At 38.7% G+C, this 20,616-nt stretch overlaps 1 protein-coding gene across 2 annotated transcripts in view; it reads left to right on the forward strand.

Moving 5' to 3' along the window:
* DNAJC13 (DnaJ heat shock protein family (Hsp40) member C13) overlaps positions 1-20,616 on the forward strand; it is a 57,126-nt gene that overhangs the window by 25,615 nt on the left and 10,895 nt on the right. For both annotated transcript variants that reach the window (XR_008482934.1, XM_054273277.1), the window contains exons 22-47: positions 43-125; positions 1,274-1,427; positions 3,506-3,609; positions 3,688-3,847; positions 4,795-4,857; positions 5,199-5,300; positions 5,448-5,552; positions 5,950-6,152; positions 6,598-6,682; positions 7,147-7,301; positions 8,235-8,280; positions 8,459-8,613; positions 9,209-9,410; positions 10,100-10,215; positions 11,034-11,112; positions 11,686-11,821; positions 12,936-13,120; positions 14,579-14,653; positions 14,853-14,972; positions 16,250-16,429; positions 16,778-16,945; positions 17,555-17,668; positions 18,001-18,117; positions 18,640-18,817; positions 19,893-19,984; positions 20,333-20,432. Coding sequence is in view for 1 of the 2 variants with exons in the window: in XM_054273277.1 (XP_054129252.1) it covers positions 43-125; positions 1,274-1,427; positions 3,506-3,609; positions 3,688-3,847; positions 4,795-4,857; positions 5,199-5,300; positions 5,448-5,552; positions 5,950-6,152; positions 6,598-6,682; positions 7,147-7,301; positions 8,235-8,280; positions 8,459-8,613; positions 9,209-9,410; positions 10,100-10,215; positions 11,034-11,112; positions 11,686-11,821; positions 12,936-13,120; positions 14,579-14,653; positions 14,853-14,972; positions 16,250-16,429; positions 16,778-16,945; positions 17,555-17,668; positions 18,001-18,117; positions 18,640-18,817; positions 19,893-19,984; positions 20,333-20,432 (3,277 nt within the window). In the remaining variant the exon portion in view is untranslated. The remainder of the gene's footprint in view (positions 1-42; positions 126-1,273; positions 1,428-3,505; positions 3,610-3,687; positions 3,848-4,794; positions 4,858-5,198; positions 5,301-5,447; positions 5,553-5,949; positions 6,153-6,597; positions 6,683-7,146; positions 7,302-8,234; positions 8,281-8,458; positions 8,614-9,208; positions 9,411-10,099; positions 10,216-11,033; positions 11,113-11,685; positions 11,822-12,935; positions 13,121-14,578; positions 14,654-14,852; positions 14,973-16,249; positions 16,430-16,777; positions 16,946-17,554; positions 17,669-18,000; positions 18,118-18,639; positions 18,818-19,892; positions 19,985-20,332; positions 20,433-20,616) is intronic.

Raw genomic sequence — 20,616 nt, forward strand, 5'->3', positions numbered from 1 at the left:
ATATCTGCCTCTACTGACTTATGAAATTTGGTTATTTTGCAGAACATGATTCAAAAACCAGTGATATTAAGGAAACGGCGCCAAAGGATAAAAATAGAAGCAAACTGGGATCTCTTTTATTACAGGTGAAAATACTAAAGTTAATACAGGTTCTTAGCTGGCTGGATATTTTTGTTAATATCTTCTGAGTTTCTGTGACTTTGAATTTCTGCCTGCCTTGAAACAGTGCAAGTGTTGTGTAACAGCTACTTACTAAAAACACCCTAAGCTATACTTAAAGATTTCACTTGTGTTTAGGCAAAGGAGGAATTTAGAAAGCTTCTGAAATATCAAACTACATATTTTTTTTCCCTTTAACCAAAAGGAAGAGTAAATGCAGGTGCAAATCTGCATGGTGCTGAAGGCCAAGTGAAGTAGCGCTGGAAAGTATTGTAGTTTGATGGTACCTGTAAACTACTCAAGATGTTGTAACTTGAATTGGAACAAACATGAGCTTAAAGCAGGGCAAGAGAAAGCACATGCATACTGGATTTCAAATAGTGCCACAGGTCCTAAATGCAGCTTGCTTACCTGTGAGTTCTTACAGCTGTCAAAGTTTACAAGGGAGGAGCTTCCATCTGAAAGAAAATACATCTCTTTGGCTAGAGCCATTGTGTTAGACTAATAAAGCTTGGCTTGGCTAACAAACGATGTAAGCAAGCTTGGGGAATTCCATAAACCTAACTGCTTGATGTTTCTAAATGTCAAATACAGTGTCATGAAAGGAAGATGACTGTGTTCCTAAACCTTTGGTATTAAAGTCCATTCTAAGTCTTTGGATCCAAAGGCTGTGTTGGTAACTGCTATTAAAGAATGTCCACTGACTGTTTTGTGACGTTTAAGACATCAACTTCTATTTTACTGCATAAGCTATTTTTTAATGTTGTTATTGGTTTAAAACACAGCATGTCTACTGCTCTGTATTGTTTACCTGTAGCCTTTACTGGCTTACAGTGAATCACTTGCATGTCTCCTTGTCATCAACTACATACAGATGGCAAACTGAGCCCTAAGGGATGACACAGGCATGCTTTAGTCTAGGCTGGCCTCCATGGCTATCAAAACAGTATACAAGTGAACAACTGTAATTACTGTAGCAACCTGGAGACCACTGCTCTCTCCCTTCTAATTAAGGTCCATTAATGCTAACAATCTCCTCTGGCTTGCCAGCTGAATCTTGTCTGCTTTTCAGATCATGTTTTGAGGGGTTTAAACTATGTAACTTCTTTCTTAGATTTGTTCAGGATCATGCTAGATCAAACTTGATTTGGAACTTCAAAACACGGGAAGAACTGAGAGATACTCTTGAGTCTGAGATGAGAGCATTTAATATTGACAGAGAACTTGGTAGTGCTAATGTTATCTCATGGAACCACCAGGAGTTTGAGGTAAATGACCTATGAGAAGACAAACTGCATCTGTAAAGTATCACTTGAAATGTCACTTCTGTCTCTTATTCTACAAGTGAATCTTGTGTTGATGATCTCTGACTGCAAGATAGATTTTTTTTTTAGGGGTTATGGGATCAACTGCTAAGGCTTGAATCAGTGAACAGGTACTACTGTCCAGAGTCACTGGGCAAAACAGAAGCTTCTTTAACCCAACAAATGGTGCTGTAGAGATGAAACTTTTATCAGAACCCGTGGTGTATTCTTGAATTAAGACAAGAGTTAGTCCTTGCACTGTTTTCCAGATAAAGTCAAACTTGTTTTTGAGTGTGTTCTGTCAGAATTGGTTTGGGTAGTTTCAGAAGTCACTTCTTCCTGATAACAAGTTTATCTTTATTTCCTTCATGTTTCAGTAATCCTGTATCTGTTAAATACTGGCTTGCCAAATCATGAATAGGTTATGGGCCTAAAACATGTTGCATTGTAAATTATAGCAGTATGGTCCTGATTGGCTTTCTCAAAACATCTTGCAAGATGTTTTCAAGTAATATGCTAATAAACACTTCCTGTACTGTTCTCTTATCTCTAGTATTGTTGTGGTTCCACACAAAAATGTGGTTTTAATTAATGTGTAACACTAAAGCAAAGCAAGGCCACCCTTAAATTCAACTGCAAGATATTCCTTAGATTTTCCCATTGCCATCCTTGTTAGAGTATAGCTTTCTAGTGACATTTGAGCTGAGAACTGTTAGTGACATGAGAACAAACTTGGCTTGGGGAATTTTTCGTCTGGCTACTATGCAAATCAGGAAGAACTGCAGGACATCAGGCTAATGTTTTATAAGAGAGCATTTTTATGTATGCAGTTTATCCCTATCACACAACTACAGGTTGCTTCTTATATTGATACAGGAAATAGCTAAGACTGGGTTTAGATTAATATTTCTTGTGCTGTCATTTGTGTTCCAAAGCTTCCTTCAGGTATAGGTCAGGACTTCTGGGTGTCAGTGTCTGCTATCCCAACTTTTTAGCGCTGTAAACTGGGACAGAATCAGAAGTACAGATTTGAAGCTTAGTAATGCAGACTTCCCCCATGTACCCTATGCTTCTGTGTGGCTTTATGCTGCTGGAATGTAGCAGTAGCATTCTTGCAGCTACAAGCCAGGATACTTTGGGACTGGATTGAACAGCTGCTGTCTCACAGATTTGCTTTTAAATAGTAGTGAAGATGTTATTGGACTACGCTGTAAGTATTTGAATAGTGGTGACAAAGGCTTTTCTATCAACTGTGAAAGCTGTCACTTTGCCAAGGAGGATGGTGGCTTGATACTCCTCTGAAAGCATACCAGTTAGTGGGATATCATTGTATGTAATGCTGTGATCAAATCTGTAGATAACTTTGTGGCCTCATGACAGTAATCTGCAAACTATAAATAACAAAAGCCACTCTGCAGTGGTTTTTCTTGTATGTTAGAAGTACCTCTAATTGAAGTGCTTCCAAATTCTTGTTATTACTGAACATTAAAGCATTTGTTAAATTTAATGTAGTTGCTCTGAAGTTAATGATGGCTTTTATTGGGCAATTTTGCTTCAGCTTCTTGTTTTGTGAACTGATGCCTCTAGGCTTTTATTATCCAGCAGAATAGTAAGTATAACTAGTAATTAGGTCATGCTTGTATTTCATACTTTACATTAGGTAACAGTAACATTAAGTGAAATACCTTGCAGTGGAATAAGTACTTATTAAACTTGAGTCACTGAATGCATCATGTGTTATCCAAGTTTAGTTACTAAAACCAGCTGGTATTAGAAACAAGTTAGTTAAAGGCTGGAAATGGAGATTTCAGTATGGTGAGAAGCTTCCTTTATTCAGGGGGGCAGCAATAGCCAGTGAGTTCTATTCTGTGGATGTGTTTCTTTAACAGAAAACCTGCAGATTTCAGTTTTCCTACAGCTTAGGAGAGGTTGCTAACCTTGTTGAGTTTTAAGATGCAATCAAGCTCAGTATAGTTATGTGAGCAAAAACTTCCAGAAGGAGAAACAATATACGTTGTTAAGTAAGGTGTTCTGTGTTACAGGTAAAATATGAGTGCCTTTCTGAGGAAATAAAAATAGGGGATTATTATCTAAGATTGCTGCTGGAAGAAGATGAAACTGAAGAGAGTGGAGCAATCAAAAGATCGTGAGTCATTATTAAAACCTTATCTCATTCCTGAGGTCTGTGTTTGTTTTCTTTTCTAAAATCTCATTTCTTTTTTAGATATGAATTCTTCAATGAACTCTACCATCGCTTCTTGCTTACCCCAAAAGTGAATATGAAATGCTTGTGTCTGCAAGCATTGGCCATTGTTTATGGAAGGTGTCATGAAGAAATAGGACCATTTTCTGATACTAAGTACATTGTTGGAATGTTAGAAAGGGTAAGAATGATGTTAAATTACTGGATATAGTAGTTAACATACTGCTTGCTAGTCCCACGTACATTCAGATCCTTCAGTTACTGTGAAACTCGGGTTTACAGCTTGTGAATACTTTTTTCCATGCTGCCAACAGCTGTTCTTAGAATCTCCCTTTGTTTCAGTTTCATTAAAGTTTAACTAAAAAACCTGCTGATCCTAGAGATGTTTCAAACTAGTCTCTTTAAGGCCAACAAAATGCAGATGTAACTTCAGCTTCATTTTGAAAAATGCAGAAGCTTTATGAGAGGAGAGTCTTGTTCCACATCACATTATTTCAAAGTACTGACTTTGAGTCATAGCCCCAGACCTAATGAAATGATAGCTTTAGATGAGCACATGTGGTGGATTAGATTTGTAGTAGTAGCTGCTTTGCCTATTAAGTGTCTGTTAATTTATGTCTGACAACTGATTCAGCTTGCAAAAATAAATTTCCATGGAGTCTGAAGGAGGAGTTCTTTCCTTGCATCAGCATGAGTTTTGGCTGTTTTAAGTGAAACTGAATCAGGGTAGTCCCTTGTTGTTTTGCCTTGAGCCTTGTTAATCTCACCAGGGATGAAATATCAAAGACCCTCTCTGTCTGCTGGCTAAAAGCATTCTCTTTTTTTCTTGTCCTTGTTTTAACTGGTTCACTGGGAATCCAGACATAGTCCTGATAGGACTGTGGACTTGGCAGAATAGTGGATTTGATTCAGGACAACATCAGTGTTAGAGGGCAGCAAGGCCTTTGCTCCTCAGTGGCAGAAAACTACCTTTATTAGCTGTGCATGAAACTTGACATTTAATAGTCATCAGTTTTTCTGGGCATGAAAAAACAATATGGGGATTTGCAGCTGCAACTATGTTGACTTTTGAAGGGAACTTCCAGTATGTGCTGTGATATACTAAGTTGTTCTTTTCTACTAAAACAGTGCACTGACAGGCTGGAGCGGGACAGATTGATCCTGTTCCTCAACAAGCTGATCCTCAATAAGGTAAGGTGGACATGTACACTTAACAGCAGTTCATCAGTCTTGACTGTATAAAATAGTCTGAAGTAGTCTTTCAGAGTTAACTTGTACCAAAATTCAAGTATTGAGGAAGTTTTGGAACAATGTTTGCTACAGCTTTCTGGAATGTGATTGCTGTTATTTACTGGTGAGAAGGCTGAAGGAAATGTGTAGATATTGTGGTGATTGCACCAAATCCAGTCGCTTTAGAGAATGATTTGACTTTTTTTGTGGTCACTTCTTTTTTGAATAAAACTCTGCAATACTTAATTGCAGCAATGCTTATCTAGAAAATGCTTTTGGTAACTCAGTTCATTTGTTAACAGAGAAATGTGAAGGACCTTATGGATTCAAATGGTATCAGAATCCTTGTAGATCTTCTTACTCTGGCACATCTTCACACGAGCAGAGCTACAGTCCCTTTGCAGGTACAGGGCCTTTGTTTCTTACTACTCATATGTTGCTCTGTGAAAGGGACAATTCTTAACAAAATCAATGTACTTTTCACATTTCCTGTAGAAATGTGATATTTGCACTGTGAAGCTAAAGCTGTTCTTGTAAACATCAACTTTTAGAGCAACGTGATTGAGGCAGCACCTGATGCGAAGAGGGAGAGCGAGAAAGAATGGTACTTTGGCAATGCTGACAAAGAAAGGAGTGGTCCTTACAGCTTTCAAGAGGTACCTGTCAGCTTCAGACTCACAACTTGACAAATTATTTCTGTCCTGGTGACTGGGTGTGTTTCAAACAGTGAGAGGGACCATAAACAATGCTGAAGAGTGTTCTCCAAGTAACTCTTTAAATACGGATTAAAGCTAGATAAGAGACTTGATGTAGTGCCAAGAACTGCAGTCTTTTTGGTAAGACTGCCTACCCCTCCATGCCTCAGTTAGTTCCAACATAATCAACACTTTCTTCTTCATGATTCTATGACAGTGTTATAAACACATTGAAATTTCATGCAACTATAGTAGTCTGCCATATAGCAGTTAAAAGCTTGTCATGAGTGTGAGTGTTTAGGAGCACAGGTGGCTCTGAATGCTGAATAAACTAAATTCATCTTTAATCTTGCAACAGATGCAGGAACTATGGAACGATGGGAAGGTGACTTCAAAAACTCGTTGCTGGGCTCAGGGTATGGATGGCTGGAGACCTTTACAGGTTATCCCTCAGCTGAAGTGGTGCCTGCTTGCCAGTGGGCAGCCTGTGTTGAATGAGACTGACCTTGCCACACTTGTCCTCAACATGCTCATCACCATGTGTGGATATTTTCCCAGCAGGTAAACAGTGATTTTCAGCAGAAGGGGTTAACTTTTTCTGGCAGATCCATGAATTAATAAATCCTGTCTTAAAGCTTTTCTTAGAAAGTAGTACATTAAGGAGCTCTATTAAAGAGCCTTTTACATGGTAGTAATTAATTCTGTGGGCAAATAGAGAGTTTGTAAATGAGACAATACTAATATTGTGAAAGGAACTGCAGGAATGAATGCACAAGCTATGTGCATTTCTAATGCTATAGACAGGCTCTTGTTTAACTTAAACAAAACTGCTTTAATGCAGGACACTAAACCACACTTACCAAGTCTAACAACAAACTTTGAAGTCAACAAAAAAGACAAAGAATACAGCTTCAATAGTCTTAATATTTATGCTTAACAAAATTGTTTGTTCTTGAAAGAGAAAAAGCACACGTGTGCTTACTGCTGTACTACTTGATTTTTTTAGGGATCAAGATAATGCTATTATAAGACCTCTGCCTAGAGTGAAAAGACTGTTGTCAGATAGTACTTGCCTTCCTCATATTACTCAGGTAAGTAACGCTTCAAAAATGTGCCTGAATGAGTGAAAGTTTCACTTACTCTGTCTTCCTCGTGTAGATACTTTAGGTGGGATAAATGCATCAAAGAACAATTGTAGTATTGTGCAGGTTTCTGATCAAGCAGTTGTTAATTTCATAGGGTGTTGTTGCAAATTTCATGCTTTTCAGCCAATATCTCTTAAGGAAATATTTCCATCATTGGAGAAACTGAAAAACCGCCTGGACATGATCTTTATCAACCAGGTCTAGAAGATCACACTTTTAGCAGAGGGGTTTGACAAGATGATCTCCAGAGGTCCCTTTAAATGTTTTTTGATTGACACTTGTTGTTTTTAAGCTGAAGTATTCTTTAACTGTAATACCTGTAAATTTCTGGGTTGTCCCAATAATTTGTTAAAACTTCAATTTTGGTTAGATTACTTGCAGCTAATATAAATTCTTGTGTTTGGTTTCAGCTATTACTGACTTTTGATCCTATCCTGGTGGAAAAAGTTGCTGTATTGCTCTCTCATGTCATGCAAGACAACCCTCAGTTACCTCGTTTTTATCTGAGTGGAGTATTCTTCTTCATCATGATGTACACAGGTTCCAATGTACTTCCTATTGCAAGGTGAGGAAGAAGAACAGCCAAAAGCACCTCTTGCCCAGTCATGCTCAGGACTGCTGCCCTACGTCTCTACATGCTTTGGGGAGTGTGGCTTGCTAGAACCAACATGAAATTCTTCTAGAAGAATTGCCTCCACATGATCTAGTCAGTCACTAAAAAGTGAATTTCTTATCCTTCCAGAGAGGGAATGAGAAAGTATCCTATGACACAGTTCTAACAGTTCTAACAGTACAACTAGGCATGCCTTGCTGTAGAAAAAGCCATTTGCAAGCACTAAAAAGTAGTAACACAGGCTGCATATATGCTGATGTAGTTTTTGATAGTAGACAACTATTGAAAGAGTTAAAAAAATATAATAGCCTCTTTCAATATTGAAGCCTAAAACAGTTAAAACAGTCTGTACTGCTGGATAATGCACTGCATATTTAGGTAGCTACTGCCATTCTTGTCAGTACTTTTCTTCTAAATGCAGTAGTTCATAAAAAGCTGTCCTATAATTCCAGTTAAGTCTCTTGGACAGTGAAATGCATTGGGCAATGCTTGCATGCTTCCATGATGACTCTGGTGTAATAGAACTGTCAGCACTTACTCTAAAATAATCCTGTGTCATCCCTGCAGTGATGATCTAACAAAGCAGAGGTTGTCTGTGTCTCTATAGCATCTTTTTTTGTGTGTGTAGAAAACCAGCTTTCAGGAGTAAGACTTTCAAACTGAAATGATGAACATGAGGCAAGATTTATAACCCAGGAGTGCTTAGCTTGGTGGAGTTCCCAAGGTTTTAATGAACTTAGTACATAAATTCATACAACTGTTGCAGTTACTCTTTTATCTCAAAGTAAATGTGTAATACCTGCCAGCTGGACTGTGTTGGTCTGCTACTATTCAAGAGTACCTAAGTATCAAACAAAAAGAAGATAACTGCTGTTTCTCTTCTAGGTTTTTGAAATACACACATACAAAACAAGCTTTCAAGTCTGAAGAAGTGAGTAAATTGCAACAGTAACTAACTCTGTTTCCAAATAGTTTTGCAGACTACCTGTAGATGTTTTAACTAGAATTTATCTACTATAAGGGAAAAGGGGGAGAGTTTTTAGGTCTCAAATTATTAAGCAAGACAAAATTCAATTATTGTTGAGATGACCATGTGATCTCTTCTGTAGACAAAAAGTCAAGATATAGTTCAAAGAAGTATACTTGGACATATTCTTCCTGAAGCAATGGTGTGTTATTTAGAAAACTATGAACCAGAAAAATTTTCGGAGATATTCCTTGGAGAATTTGACACTCCGGAAGCAATTTGGAGCAACGAAATGAGGTAACTGTTTTCTGTCAGAGGGCCAAATAAATCTGAACTACAGGTTATCTTGAAGAGGTATTTGATGTTCTTAAAGAAAGCTGAAAATACCTGGATTCAATGGCTTCATCTTGTTTGCCTTCTGCAAGGTCAGTGTCCTGCTCTGCTTCAACCAAAAAGAACCAGGGCAGGGGAGAGCAGAATTGGCAGTGGGAAGGGGAATATTTCCCTGAATGTCTTGAGTAAGTTACTTCTGTGATTTGAGACTTGACTATGTATGTGAAGTGCTTTATACTTATTTATATATACTTTTTTATTATCAGCACCTATCTGTGTGATATACCTCTAATATTCTAGTACATATTAGGGTCTTCCAGAAAGTAAAGAGGTGTTGAGAAAAGGAAAAGATCACTTTTAATTGATTTAATACACTAATTTTCATGGTGTTTAAATAGCTCTCTAATAGAATAGGAGAGAGTCCTATTCTAAATCCCTACTAAAATGTGGGAAACTTCTAAAGAAAACCTTTTCAGATAAAATCATTGAACATGCTTGTGCAGTGAGTGAGGATTAAGGACTGCTGGGCAAGTGTTAAACTAAACTTTGTCACTTTTAGGCGTCTAATGATCGAGAAGATTGCTGCTCATCTTGCTGACTTCACTCCTCGTCTTCAAAGCAATACAAGAGCCCTCTACCAATACTGTCCCATCCCTGTTATCAACTATCCCCAACTGGAAAATGAGCTGTTCTGTAACATTTATTACCTCAAGCATCTTTGTGATACACTTAGATTTCCAGACTGGCCAATTAAAGATCCAGTAAGTAAGAAGTATTTTAGGATTCATTTAGTTCTTGATCTTTCAGTCCTAAAAGTTAATGAAGAAGTTCTAGGACTTCCAGTCCTAAAAGTTAACAAAATCAAGTGCTAGGTCTGTTGCAAGTAACTCCTTTATCGTGAATTTTGGTCCACAAGTAAATACATTAAATCCTGCTTTATCTTGAAGCAGCATGGTGTTCTGTCCACATAGCAATCTCAATAAGTGTATCCTTCTTGTGGTGACTACTTGAATAGCAAAATCAAGCATCCAAGAAACTTCAGGGAGTGTTTCAGTGAATCTTATTTTGGGGGCGGGGAGAGGGAATGGAAATCGTGACTTTGGGGTTCTTATTTGTCCATGCTGCAAGAGAAACCAAGCTAACATGTCAGTACATTAACTGAAGAGATTTTTGTGGTACAAGTCTATGGACTAGATCTGTCTAAGCAGTTTTATTTATTCATGCAGCTTTTCAGTTTCTATAGTATCATGATTTGAGCTGTGTCTTATTTAAGTGATTCTCCATCTTCTAATTTTACTCTTACATAGTCATTTTAGTCTCAAGGTGCTTTTATCTTGAATAAAATACAGGATTCGTTAGTAAAACAGCATTTTATTAAAAATTATGTATTATTGTATTTATTGTTGTATTTACTAAAATTCTGAAACACTAATAAATTGTAATTCTTGAGGTTAAACTGTTGAAAGATACCCTAGAAGCTTGGAAGAAGGAGGTGGAGAAGAAGCCACCTACCATGTCAATAGATGATGCCTATGAAGTTCTTAACCTACCCAGAGGACAAGGCCAGTAAGTTGTCTTCATGATTTAAAGTTATGTAAATACTTTGATATAAACTCCATGCACTGAACAAACTGAAGTTTCTTAACTTGGTACATGGAATGAGTTAGTGGTACCAGCTCAGTCACGTGTAGCACCCTCTTCTTTCACAGTGGAGGATTGCTTTGCTAAAAAGAAACAAAGCTTGGAAGTACAATTCCAATGTTTGAGAAAACAATTGTTAAAGTGTTTAGATAATCTGAAAATGGGGAAAAGAATGTTCTGAGCTTTGCTCTTTTAAAGGACAAGCTTTAACCATAGTGAGCAAAGAATATAGCAGAACCTGAGTATGTTCAAAGGAGCTTTTTTTGTGTAATCATCCTTCTCCCTCCCCCATATTGCCTTTTTTTCTTGGTGATTATACCCTTAGAATTTTTTGTGTCCTATCTTCCCACTGGTTTCTGACTTCAGGTCTCTAGAAGTGAACCAACAGCAGTTTGTTTATACTTCAAGAACAGTGCACTTACAGCAATGGTGAAATACTAACTTTCAACACTTGTAGCTCATTTGGATACTTCATTTAAAATATTGAGGGACTTTGAGCACCTTGAAAGTATTAAAATACTTTCAGTCTTTAAAATTTCTTCCTATTGTGACAACACAATTACCCCCCATTAAGTGTAAGATGATGAAAGCAGAGTTTTGAAAAAGAAATAGGAGAGCTTTGTAGTTTTTACTCAATTGCACTTAGTGTTAGTACTGTTTTCAGAACCCCAGGCTTGTTTTGCTGTGGTTGTTTTAGGTGTTTTTGTTATTAAGTGTAATTGATGGAACTTGTTTTATTGCAGGAATGATGAAAGTAAGATCAGGAAAGCTTATTTCAGGCTGGCTCAAAAATACCACCCAGACAAGAATCCAGAAGGCAGGGTATGTACAGCACAAATTTGGGGTGTTAATAAAATGGGAACATATTCTGCTCTTACATATATTAAGAATTTTCAAATGCACACCTAAATTGTCTTTCTTCCTTTTAAAAGCTGTGCTCTAGGTGAATGATAAAATACAGATTAATGCTACAGATTAATAATTTAACTAATACCATTCAAGGATTTAGGATTTCTACAGTAAACTAGTGTAGTCAGATCAGACTCATATCTCAGAAATGGTCTTGTTTAGAGAGTTACACAGGACCTAAACAAGCTACTTGCTCCCTTTTGGAGACTGACTGCATCCTCTGCCCATTCTCACAATCCAGCTGTACTTACTGCTTTTGTCATAGTATGATTGACTTAAAGTCTCTTGCCTAGGGCAGAGTTCAGGAGACAAAAGAAAGCTCATCTATCAACCAGTGTTTGCAGTATTTCCTTGAGTGCAGTGAGGCAGCAAAGTTAGTGCTGTTGCTAGTAACCTGAAATGCTCTATTTTCCTTGCACTTAAACTATGCTCCAGTAATTTAGAGTGTTCTTAACAACACTTACAGCTGTTTCTCCTTATTGGCAGGATATGTTTGAAAAAGTTAATAAAGCATATGAGTTTCTGTGCACGAAGTCTGCCAAGGTGATAGATGGGCCAGATCCAGAAAACATAATTTTGATCTTGAGAACTCAAAGCATCCTCTTCAACAGGCATAAGGAAGGTAAGCATGCTGCCTCAGTGTTTTATGTTCATTTATTTAGTGGTCATTTCAGTCAGCTTTAATCTCCTCTCTTCTTTAGTCTGTGCTCTGTTGATCTGGTTTCTGACTTGCCACAGCACTACGTAGTTATGGTATAGGGCTTCAAATTAAGACTTTTTCTTCTAGGAAATAAACTAATTTGTAGTAAAACTTAAGTCATAACAGCATGAATAGCTCTCTGTAGTGCTCTGCTCCAGTACTAATCAATTTGAATCTTCCTCTGCACGGAGAGTTCTGTCTATGCAGAAAAATCCTCACTAGTACTCAGTCACCCAGATGCTGGTTATACATGATATTACATCATCTGGCTATTAACAATGAGCCATTCTTTCAAATCCTGACCAGTGTTGGAGTCCTTGGGTGAGTATGCTGTGACACAACCTATCTCATTGCTCAGTTGGGAAAGAGGGATAGCTAGAGCACCCTAACACTTGGCTCCAGCTACAGTCCCAGGCTGGTAGCTGCTACCATGTCCAAGTCTTGCAGAGCCAACCGTGTTTTGCTGTTTAAGTGTTACATTATAATGGTAAACTAAGAACATCAAGTGCAGTCCTAGTCCTGTCAATTATGTGGATCTAGGGACAGCATTGGTATAGACTTAAATGTGTTGGCTTGCAGTTGGCTCCATGTGAAAAATGAAATTATGCGTTAGCACCGCTGAATTCTACAGGAATGAAAAATGCAATTTGAAACTTAAAATTGTTGTGTCAAACTGGACAAGGTCCTTATAGGGTGATTGTTAGTCCTGGCCCAAGACAGAGACCAAGATATACTTGAGTTTCTCTGGAGAAGGGGAAGGCTTTGACCTTGGGGGCTTACTGAGCTGGAGATAAGCCTTTTTGGTCTTAAATGAGTTCTTCCTGTGAAGCTCTGTTAGCTTCTAGCATGAACAGTTCTATGTGATGTGGAGTTAGATTGTGTGGAGTGCTCAGTCCTGTTCCAGATTCCCTGGGTGTTTGGCTTTGTTTCCTAGTCCTTGTATATCTGATATATCTTCCACCAATAATTTTGTGGTGGCTTAGATTGCTTAGACTGTGCATATACATAAACTTGGACTTTTTTTTTCCTCTTTCAGATTTGAAGCCTTACAAGTATGCAGGCTATCCTATGCTGATTAAGACCATTACCATTGAAACATCAGATGACCTTCTGTTTTCCAAAGAATCTCCACTGTTGCCTGCTGCTACAGAGCTTGCTTTTCATACTGTCAGTTGTTCAGCATTAAATGCAGAAGAACTGAGAAGAGAAAGTGGAATTGAGGTATATGTAAAGAAAAGTGTTGAAATGCATGCTTTTAGTCTTAACTTTTCCATAGCTAGAAATCTTAGATCCTCAATGCCTGGGAAATCAGATGTAATTGAGAATCACTTTTGGTCCTGAGACACCTGTTATTCTTAACATCTCAGATATTCTGGATACAGAAGGAGAAACATCTTGCAGAGTATACCCTTTTCTAGACCTAGGCTTGTCTATTGAACTGTGGATAAACAAGCTACATACAAGGTTTCTCTACTCTGTTACAGAACTGCTGCATTTTTTAATGTGAAAGAATAGATAAATGTGAACAAGTCACTTGAGCAGAATGCCTTTTCATTGCACATATTACAGTATTAGAACCATGTGGATTGGAAAAGATGCTGAAGATCATAGAGTCCAACTGTTAATCCCCACACTGACAAGTTCCACTAAATCATATCCTCATGCCTTTTGAATTACCTTCAGGGATGGCAACTCAGCCACTTCCTTTGGCAGCCTGTTCCAGTGCTTGACCACCTTTTCAGTGAAGAAATTTCTTCTAATATCCAATCTAAACCTTCCCTGGCACAACATGAGGCCATTTCTCCATGTCCTGTCTTTTGTTTCTTGGGAAAAGAGACCAGTCCCCACTTTGCTGCAGCCTCCTTTCATGTGCTTTTAGAGGGTGATAAGGTCTCTCCTTAGCCTTCTTTTCTCAAGGATAAACAACCCCTACTGCCTCAGTTCCTCCTTATGAGATTTGTACTCCAGAACCTTCCCCAGCTCTGTTGCCCTTCTCTGGACATTCTCCAGCACCTCAACCTCTTTCTTGTCAGGAGGGGCCCAAAACTGAACACAGCACTCACCAGTGCTGAGTACAGGGGGACCATCACTGTGCTGGCCCTGCTGGCCACGCTGTTGCGGATCCAGGCCAGGATGCCCTTGGCTGCCTTGGCCTCCTGGGCACACCCTGGCCCATGTTCAGTGGCTGTTGAGCAGCACCCCCAGGTCCTCTTCTGCCAGGCAGCTTTCCAGCCACTCTGCCCCCAGCCTGCAGAACTGCATGGGGTTGTTGTGGCCCCAGTGCCAGACCCAGCACTTCACCTTGTTGAACCTCACACAGCTGGCCTTGGTCCATTGGTCCAGCCTATCCAGCTCCCTCTGTAGAGCCTTCCTGCCCTCCAGGAGATCCACACTCCCACACAGCTTAGTGTCATGTGTGCACTGACTGAGGTGTTAGCTCACATGTGAGAAGACTGTGAGCTAACACCTCAGTCAGCTCAGTCAGCTCTTAAAGCATCAAAGGTTATTACTAGTACTTACAAGGAATTTTGCACTACAAACCACTTATGCAGGCAGCAGATTTTTGTCAAATGCTTCCTTTCAGCCATTACAAATTACTTTACCAGCTAATGTTTTGGTTTTGCTGGCTTTTACCCCTTTTTGTTGTGACTGAATTTGTGCATCATCCAATCCTCACAGGTATTGCAAGAAGCATTTAATCGTTGTGTAGCAGTCTTGACTCGATCTAGCAAGCCAGATGATATGTCTGTACAGGTGAGTTTAAAACAGCAGCTTTAACTGAGTGTATGGTCTTCTCAGAAAATATATACACTATGTATATATATGTATAATTTGATAATAAACACAAATGTGTGTGTACAGATAATAAAAACATTGATCTAGTATTGTACATAGCAAAAATTCAATTGCATTTTTCCTCCTCTTGGAACCAATAAAACATTGTGTTTTGTAGGTATGTGGATACATTAGTAAGTGTTATAGTGTTGCAGCTCAGTTTGAGGACTGCAGAGAGAAGATTACAGAAATGCCTAACATAATTAAGGACCTCTGTAGACTACTGTATTATGGCAAGGTGAGTGCTCCTTTCCTTTGTCCAAATGGATGTTTAACTGTTAAATGTTTAGGGGAGTATTCTGGTTTTTGGGCAGATAAGACAGTCGTAGAATCATAGAATGGTTTGTGTTGGAAGAGACATTAAGTTCTTTTAATTCCAATTCCCCTGCCATGGTCAGGGACAACTTTCACTAGACCAAATTGCCTAGAGCTGCATCCAGCCTGGCCTTGAACACTGCCAGGGATGGGGCATTCACAGTTTCTCTGGGCAGTCTGTTCCAGTGCCTCACCACCCTCACAGTAAAGAATACTTCCTAACTCTGCTCTAAACCTACTTTCTCTGTTTGAAGCCTTTTTCCCTTTGTCATGTCACTCCATACAGTTGTAGGTAGTCCCTCTCCCTCTTTTGTGCAGGCTCCCTTTGGGTACTTGAGGGCCCAATTAGGTCACCTTGAAGCCTTCTCTTTTCCAGGGTGAACAAACCCAATTCTCTCAGCCTTTCCTCATAGTTGCAGTGCCTGGTCAAACCCTTCTGTAAGATCCCAGCAAATCATGGGATACAGAACTCAATTGCCTTGTTTCAATACTTGTATTTGAATCCATTTAAACTGTAGATTTAAACTGCAGCCACTCTAAACATTCAGCTACTTTTGCCTTTTAACTGACACAGTTTGCCCTTTAACTGGCAGGCAGTTTGGCTTACTGTACCTAATTAGCAAATAAATGTACTACAACTAAGCCTTGCATAAGCAGATAGACTCTAAAGTCAGCATAACCTATGGGAGCAATATTTAAGAAGTTTTCTTGCCATTTAGCTCTTTTGAACTTGCCTCATGTTATAAAAATAATTTTGTCTGAATTAAGAAAGGAAAGCTTGTCTTTAACTCTTCATGTGGGGTGTGTGAAAACGTGAGACTAAAACCAGATTCTAGTAATTGACTGTATATGCTTGTGTGTTCTTTAGTCCCTACAGGACACATGCATTGCCATAAAAAACTCTCCTGGCAATCTCTGCTGCATTTCTGAGGTGCTTTCCCAGCAGTTCATCAATGCTTCTTTCTAATCATATTAAATAACTTTTCAAGTACTCTTCCCTTTGCAAGATGCTGATTAATTAGCCGTGTTGTTGATTACCAATACTACAGCTGCAGAAATTATGTCTACTTCAGTCTTGTCTCTGGGTTGCTTAGATAGTACTGCAGAATTAGCAAGTTTGGGCTTTCAAATCTTATGTACAGAAACCAGTTGGCATTCTTTGGTTACAGGCTTTAAGGCAAACTTTTTTTCTCCCTCCAGACCATACCACGAGTAGCTGCTTTAGGAGTAGAGTGTGTTAGCTCCTTTGCCTTAGATTACTGGTTACAAACACATTTGTTCCAAGCTGGAGTTCTGTGGTACTTACTGGGTTACCTCTTCAACTATGACTATACACTGGAGGAGAGCGGGATTCAGAAAAGTGAAGATTCGAACCACCAGGTAATGTTGCTGAGGTGCTGTCAACAATCAGTGGCTGTTGTTTGCCATCTCTTACTAAGAGACCAAGTGTATTCAAGTATTTGTTAGAATCATTGAATAGCACAAAGAGTAACATCAACAGAAAGTTTTAGAAGGGATTTTTTTGTAAAGTGATGATTACTCTTTGGGTGGTTTTTTTTGTTGTTGTTTTTGTTTTTTAAAGCATTGAACTCTTAAAGCTGCCAAAGCCCATGATTTCTAATGGACTTCATGCAAGACACTTTTAATCTACATCAAACAGTATAAAAGTAAATTTTTGCTATCAGAAGAAAGCTCTAGGTTTTCTCAAACTGTCTCTGTATTTTTCAGGAGGTAGCAAATAGCCTTGCTAAGCTCAGTCTCCTGGCCCTGAGTCGCCTTGGAGGGTATCTTTCTGATGAACAAGCTACTCCTGAAAACCCAGCAATTAGGAAAAGCTTGGCTGGAATGTTGACACCCTACATTGCAAGAAAACTTGCTGTGGTCAGTCCTACTGAGGTAAGCATCCATTGGCCAAAACTTCCTCTAGTGATTTATAAAAGGAGTAGCTGGTCACTTCTAAAACACTGAGCTCTCTTAGACCAAATTGATACTGAGAGCAGCAGTGTGATTTTTATATGCAGTTGAGGTAACTGCAGGGAAAAGAAACTGATTCAGCCTCAAGCACTATGGACAGGAACATTGCTTTATAGACTAATATTTGCAAAACAAGTACAGGAACAAAAAAGTGGAGTTAATTGTTCAAGGCTTAAGGACATATTGATGATGGAGAGCAAAGGTTAAGTTTAACTTTTAAAAAGTGGTGCCAAGGAAGTCATCTGTAAAGAGATACTGCAGGTAGTTGCTGCTCACTGTCAAAAATGGATGGAGAATCTGAAGTAAGTGTGTCTCAGAGCAGAACAAACAGAAAATGAAAATTTAGATTGTACTTTACCACATAACTTGCACATACTGTTTTTCCTGTGTGTTTTTCCAATGTGGGAAGTTTCCTACTTTAAACTTGCTTGTGTAATTAGTCTAGCTGTTACTATGAAACATGCTGATTACTGTGCATAATGATCCAAAACTATTGTAAATATGTTACATTGTGTAAATTCCTTTTCTTAGACTCTGAAGATGCTTAACAGTAACACAGAGAACCCCTACTTGATCTGGAACAACGGGACACGAGCTGAATTAATTGAGTTTTTGGAATCTCAGCAAGAAAGCATGATTAAGAGAGTAAGATATTCTTTACTTTAAATCTCAGTACTATTTTTTTTAAAAACTGTTTTGTGTTTTCCTATATACTCTAGGGATGCAAGTGTATGATTAATACAAGTATCCATTGTTGTCTACCCCAAAGTCACTTTCTTCATTCTGTAGTTTTTAAAAGAAAACAAAAAACCCTAAGATTTTGCTTGTTCATTTCGTGTTATGTTTCAGTCTGGGCTTCTGACTTGCTGAAGCATTAAGTTTTCTGTTCAAGTATTGCCTATTCCATGTAGGATTATAGCTTTATACTTCCTACAAGATTTTCTGTCTGAGCTTGTGCTGCTTATCTCTGCTTAAAGGGTGATTGTGACAAGAGCTATGGATCTGACTTTGTCTTCAGTGACCATGCAAAGGAACTTATTGTGGGAGAGGTTTTTGTTAGAGTCTACAATGAGGTCCCTACCTTCCAACTAGAGGTGAGATGTAGCTAAAAAATTTTCTGTTAAAACTAATGTTTGGAATGCCACTTCTTCCTGTTTATCTGTGAGTGCAAACAGAATGGAGGAAATAAAAAATGTTATGAAAATTTCCTTCAAGATCATCATGTTATGAGAAAGCTCTTTACTGGAGCAGAATAAATTAAGAGACCAAGTCTGTCATAAGGATGTGCTTTTCAGATGTCTTAATGACTTCTCTCTACAAGCTTGTGATGCAGACACTTGTGTTGATTCAGTAATTCCAGAAGGTGCCTATTGGCTTTACAGTCAATCTCTATATATGGGCAAACACAGACCTGTTGGATTAGTGCAGCTTCTTAAGTGTATATGTAGATAGAAATAGGGTTTAATGTGATCCAGGTGTTACAGTGATCATAGAGAAGATCTGCTTGTCTGGAAGAAAGGAATATGTGAAATGTAGAAGTTACTTGGATACAGTTTCTTGTACTGTGACTACTGTTGCACCACACAGCTAAAACTGCTGTCATCTCTGCTTCAAAGCTCCCTAAAGCGTTTGCTGCAAGCCTCTTGGATTACGTAGGCTCACAAGCACAGTACCTTCATACGCTCATGGCGATAACTCAGACTGGGAAAGTGGAGTCCAATCAACATGGAGATCGCTTACGGAGAGTTGAAATGGCCCTGGAGGCTCTGAGAAACGTCATAAAACACAACCCAGGTAGGCTTAAAACTGAACTTCCCCAGTATACTCTTCTGTGGACAGCCTTAAAAACTCTGAACCTCTGTAGTCTGTATCTTCCAGTGAGAAAGAAGCTTTTTTGCTTGCTGACAGACTTAAACAATGTTAGTAAGCCATATAAGCTTGCTGGTTTTTTCCCTTACTTGGAAAACAGTCAGTAAATGTAGCAAAATTTTGGGTTAAATTCAAGCCTTATCTGTTTTTTATATCTGAATTATTAGGTTTTAAATGTAATTCAATTCTGCTCCTGCTAGGAAGACTTAAACTTCTTAAAAGAAACTTTCTGTAACCCTTCAAAGAATCTTCTTTAAAAACTGTTTTTTAAACTTCCTTGCATCATAAAATCTTCCTTGAACTGAGTACTTTGTGCTAGTTAACCTAAATGGCACCTGTGTGAGGGTTGTAGTAAAGCAAGAGGAGAAGATGCTCTTGAGAGTGGGCAGCAAAGTTTAATGAGCAGACATCAATGTATAGACAGGAAAAGCCTGAGATAAATGATTAGGATGTTTTCCTACTGTATTATATGCTACTTCTGAAAGCAAACTATGTTACTGAGGTGGCATCTAATAATAGCTGGTTGGGATGTTCTCCGTGCTTGCAATTATAAACCTGAAGGCAGCTGCTCCTGCTGGAGACAGCAAGCCTGCTCTGAGCTGGGGCATTCTGAAAGGGCAGGTGTCTTTGAAGACAATAGGTTTTGATGGTCAATGATAAATAAAATTACAGAATTTGTTTAGTTGTTTTATAAGAATGCAAGAACTAGGTAGTTCAAGAATTACATCACTTATTTTCCTTGGAGTGGGGAGTTACCCTCTTGTTTTTGAAAAATTGTTGACCTGAAATTCTATGGAAGCTAGATTAATAGAGAGGAGCCCATAATCTTCTAACTCTGTAGCAGGTGCTGTCCTGTATGAGCTATTGAAGCTTCTGTGGCTGACTACATGCAGCTGTGTAGTCTGTAACACCTCTCAGTACAGTGAAATATGGGCATGGGAATTGGCCTTCAGTGAATGCTTTGGCTGGCATGGAGAGTAACTTATTTGGTCTCTTGCAGGTTCTGAGTGTGAATGCATAGGGCACTTTAAGTTGATATTCTCCCTTCTGCGTGTTCATGGAGCTGGCCTGGTGCAGCAGTTGGCTCTGGAGGTAAAAACCAAACCAACCAAAAAACAAACCAACCCCCACAAACTCCCAACCTCCCTGTCTGGATGCTTTATGTAGTCATCATAAACAAACCTGATTGTGTAGCTGTTAGAGTAGCATCTAAAAATGCTAAGATTGGGGTTCCAAGGTGTCAGTTCCTCCTTGGAGGAACATGTGTCATGCATGTGTCTTTGCATCCTTCTTGCCTGAAGTGACAAAACAATTTGGTGGCAGGAATAAATGTTGTAAAGATCAGTTCTGGCGGCCAGTGAATTAGCTGACTTCATACACTGGGTTTTAAGTGTCTGAATAGCTGAAGTATAATCAAGTGCTGTTTCTGATCTTTTGCAGGTAGTGAACATAGTAACAAGTAATCAAGAATGTGTTAACAACATTGCTGAGGCAATGGTCCTTGCCAACTTACTGGCACTCCTGCATTCCTTACCTTCAAGTAGGTACCATAGGATTCTCCATCTTGCAAGGAAAAGAGTTTCCAACTCAGGAATTTATAAGAATGCAGCTGGCTGAAATTAGCTCTGAGTTTTAGGCTACAATGGTCTTGTTAGCTTTATACGATAGAGAGCTGGGTTATGAATAGAAGCTACAGTAAGAACACCTATATATTGGAACAAAGC

The sequence above is a fragment of the Melozone crissalis genome, unplaced genomic scaffold (genome assembly GCF_028551555.1).
Source record: "Melozone crissalis strain CALT ecotype California unplaced genomic scaffold, PUWL_Pcris_2 ptg000016l_1, whole genome shotgun sequence".
In the NCBI taxonomy this organism is placed as follows: Eukaryota; Metazoa; Chordata; class Aves; order Passeriformes; family Passerellidae; genus Melozone; species Melozone crissalis.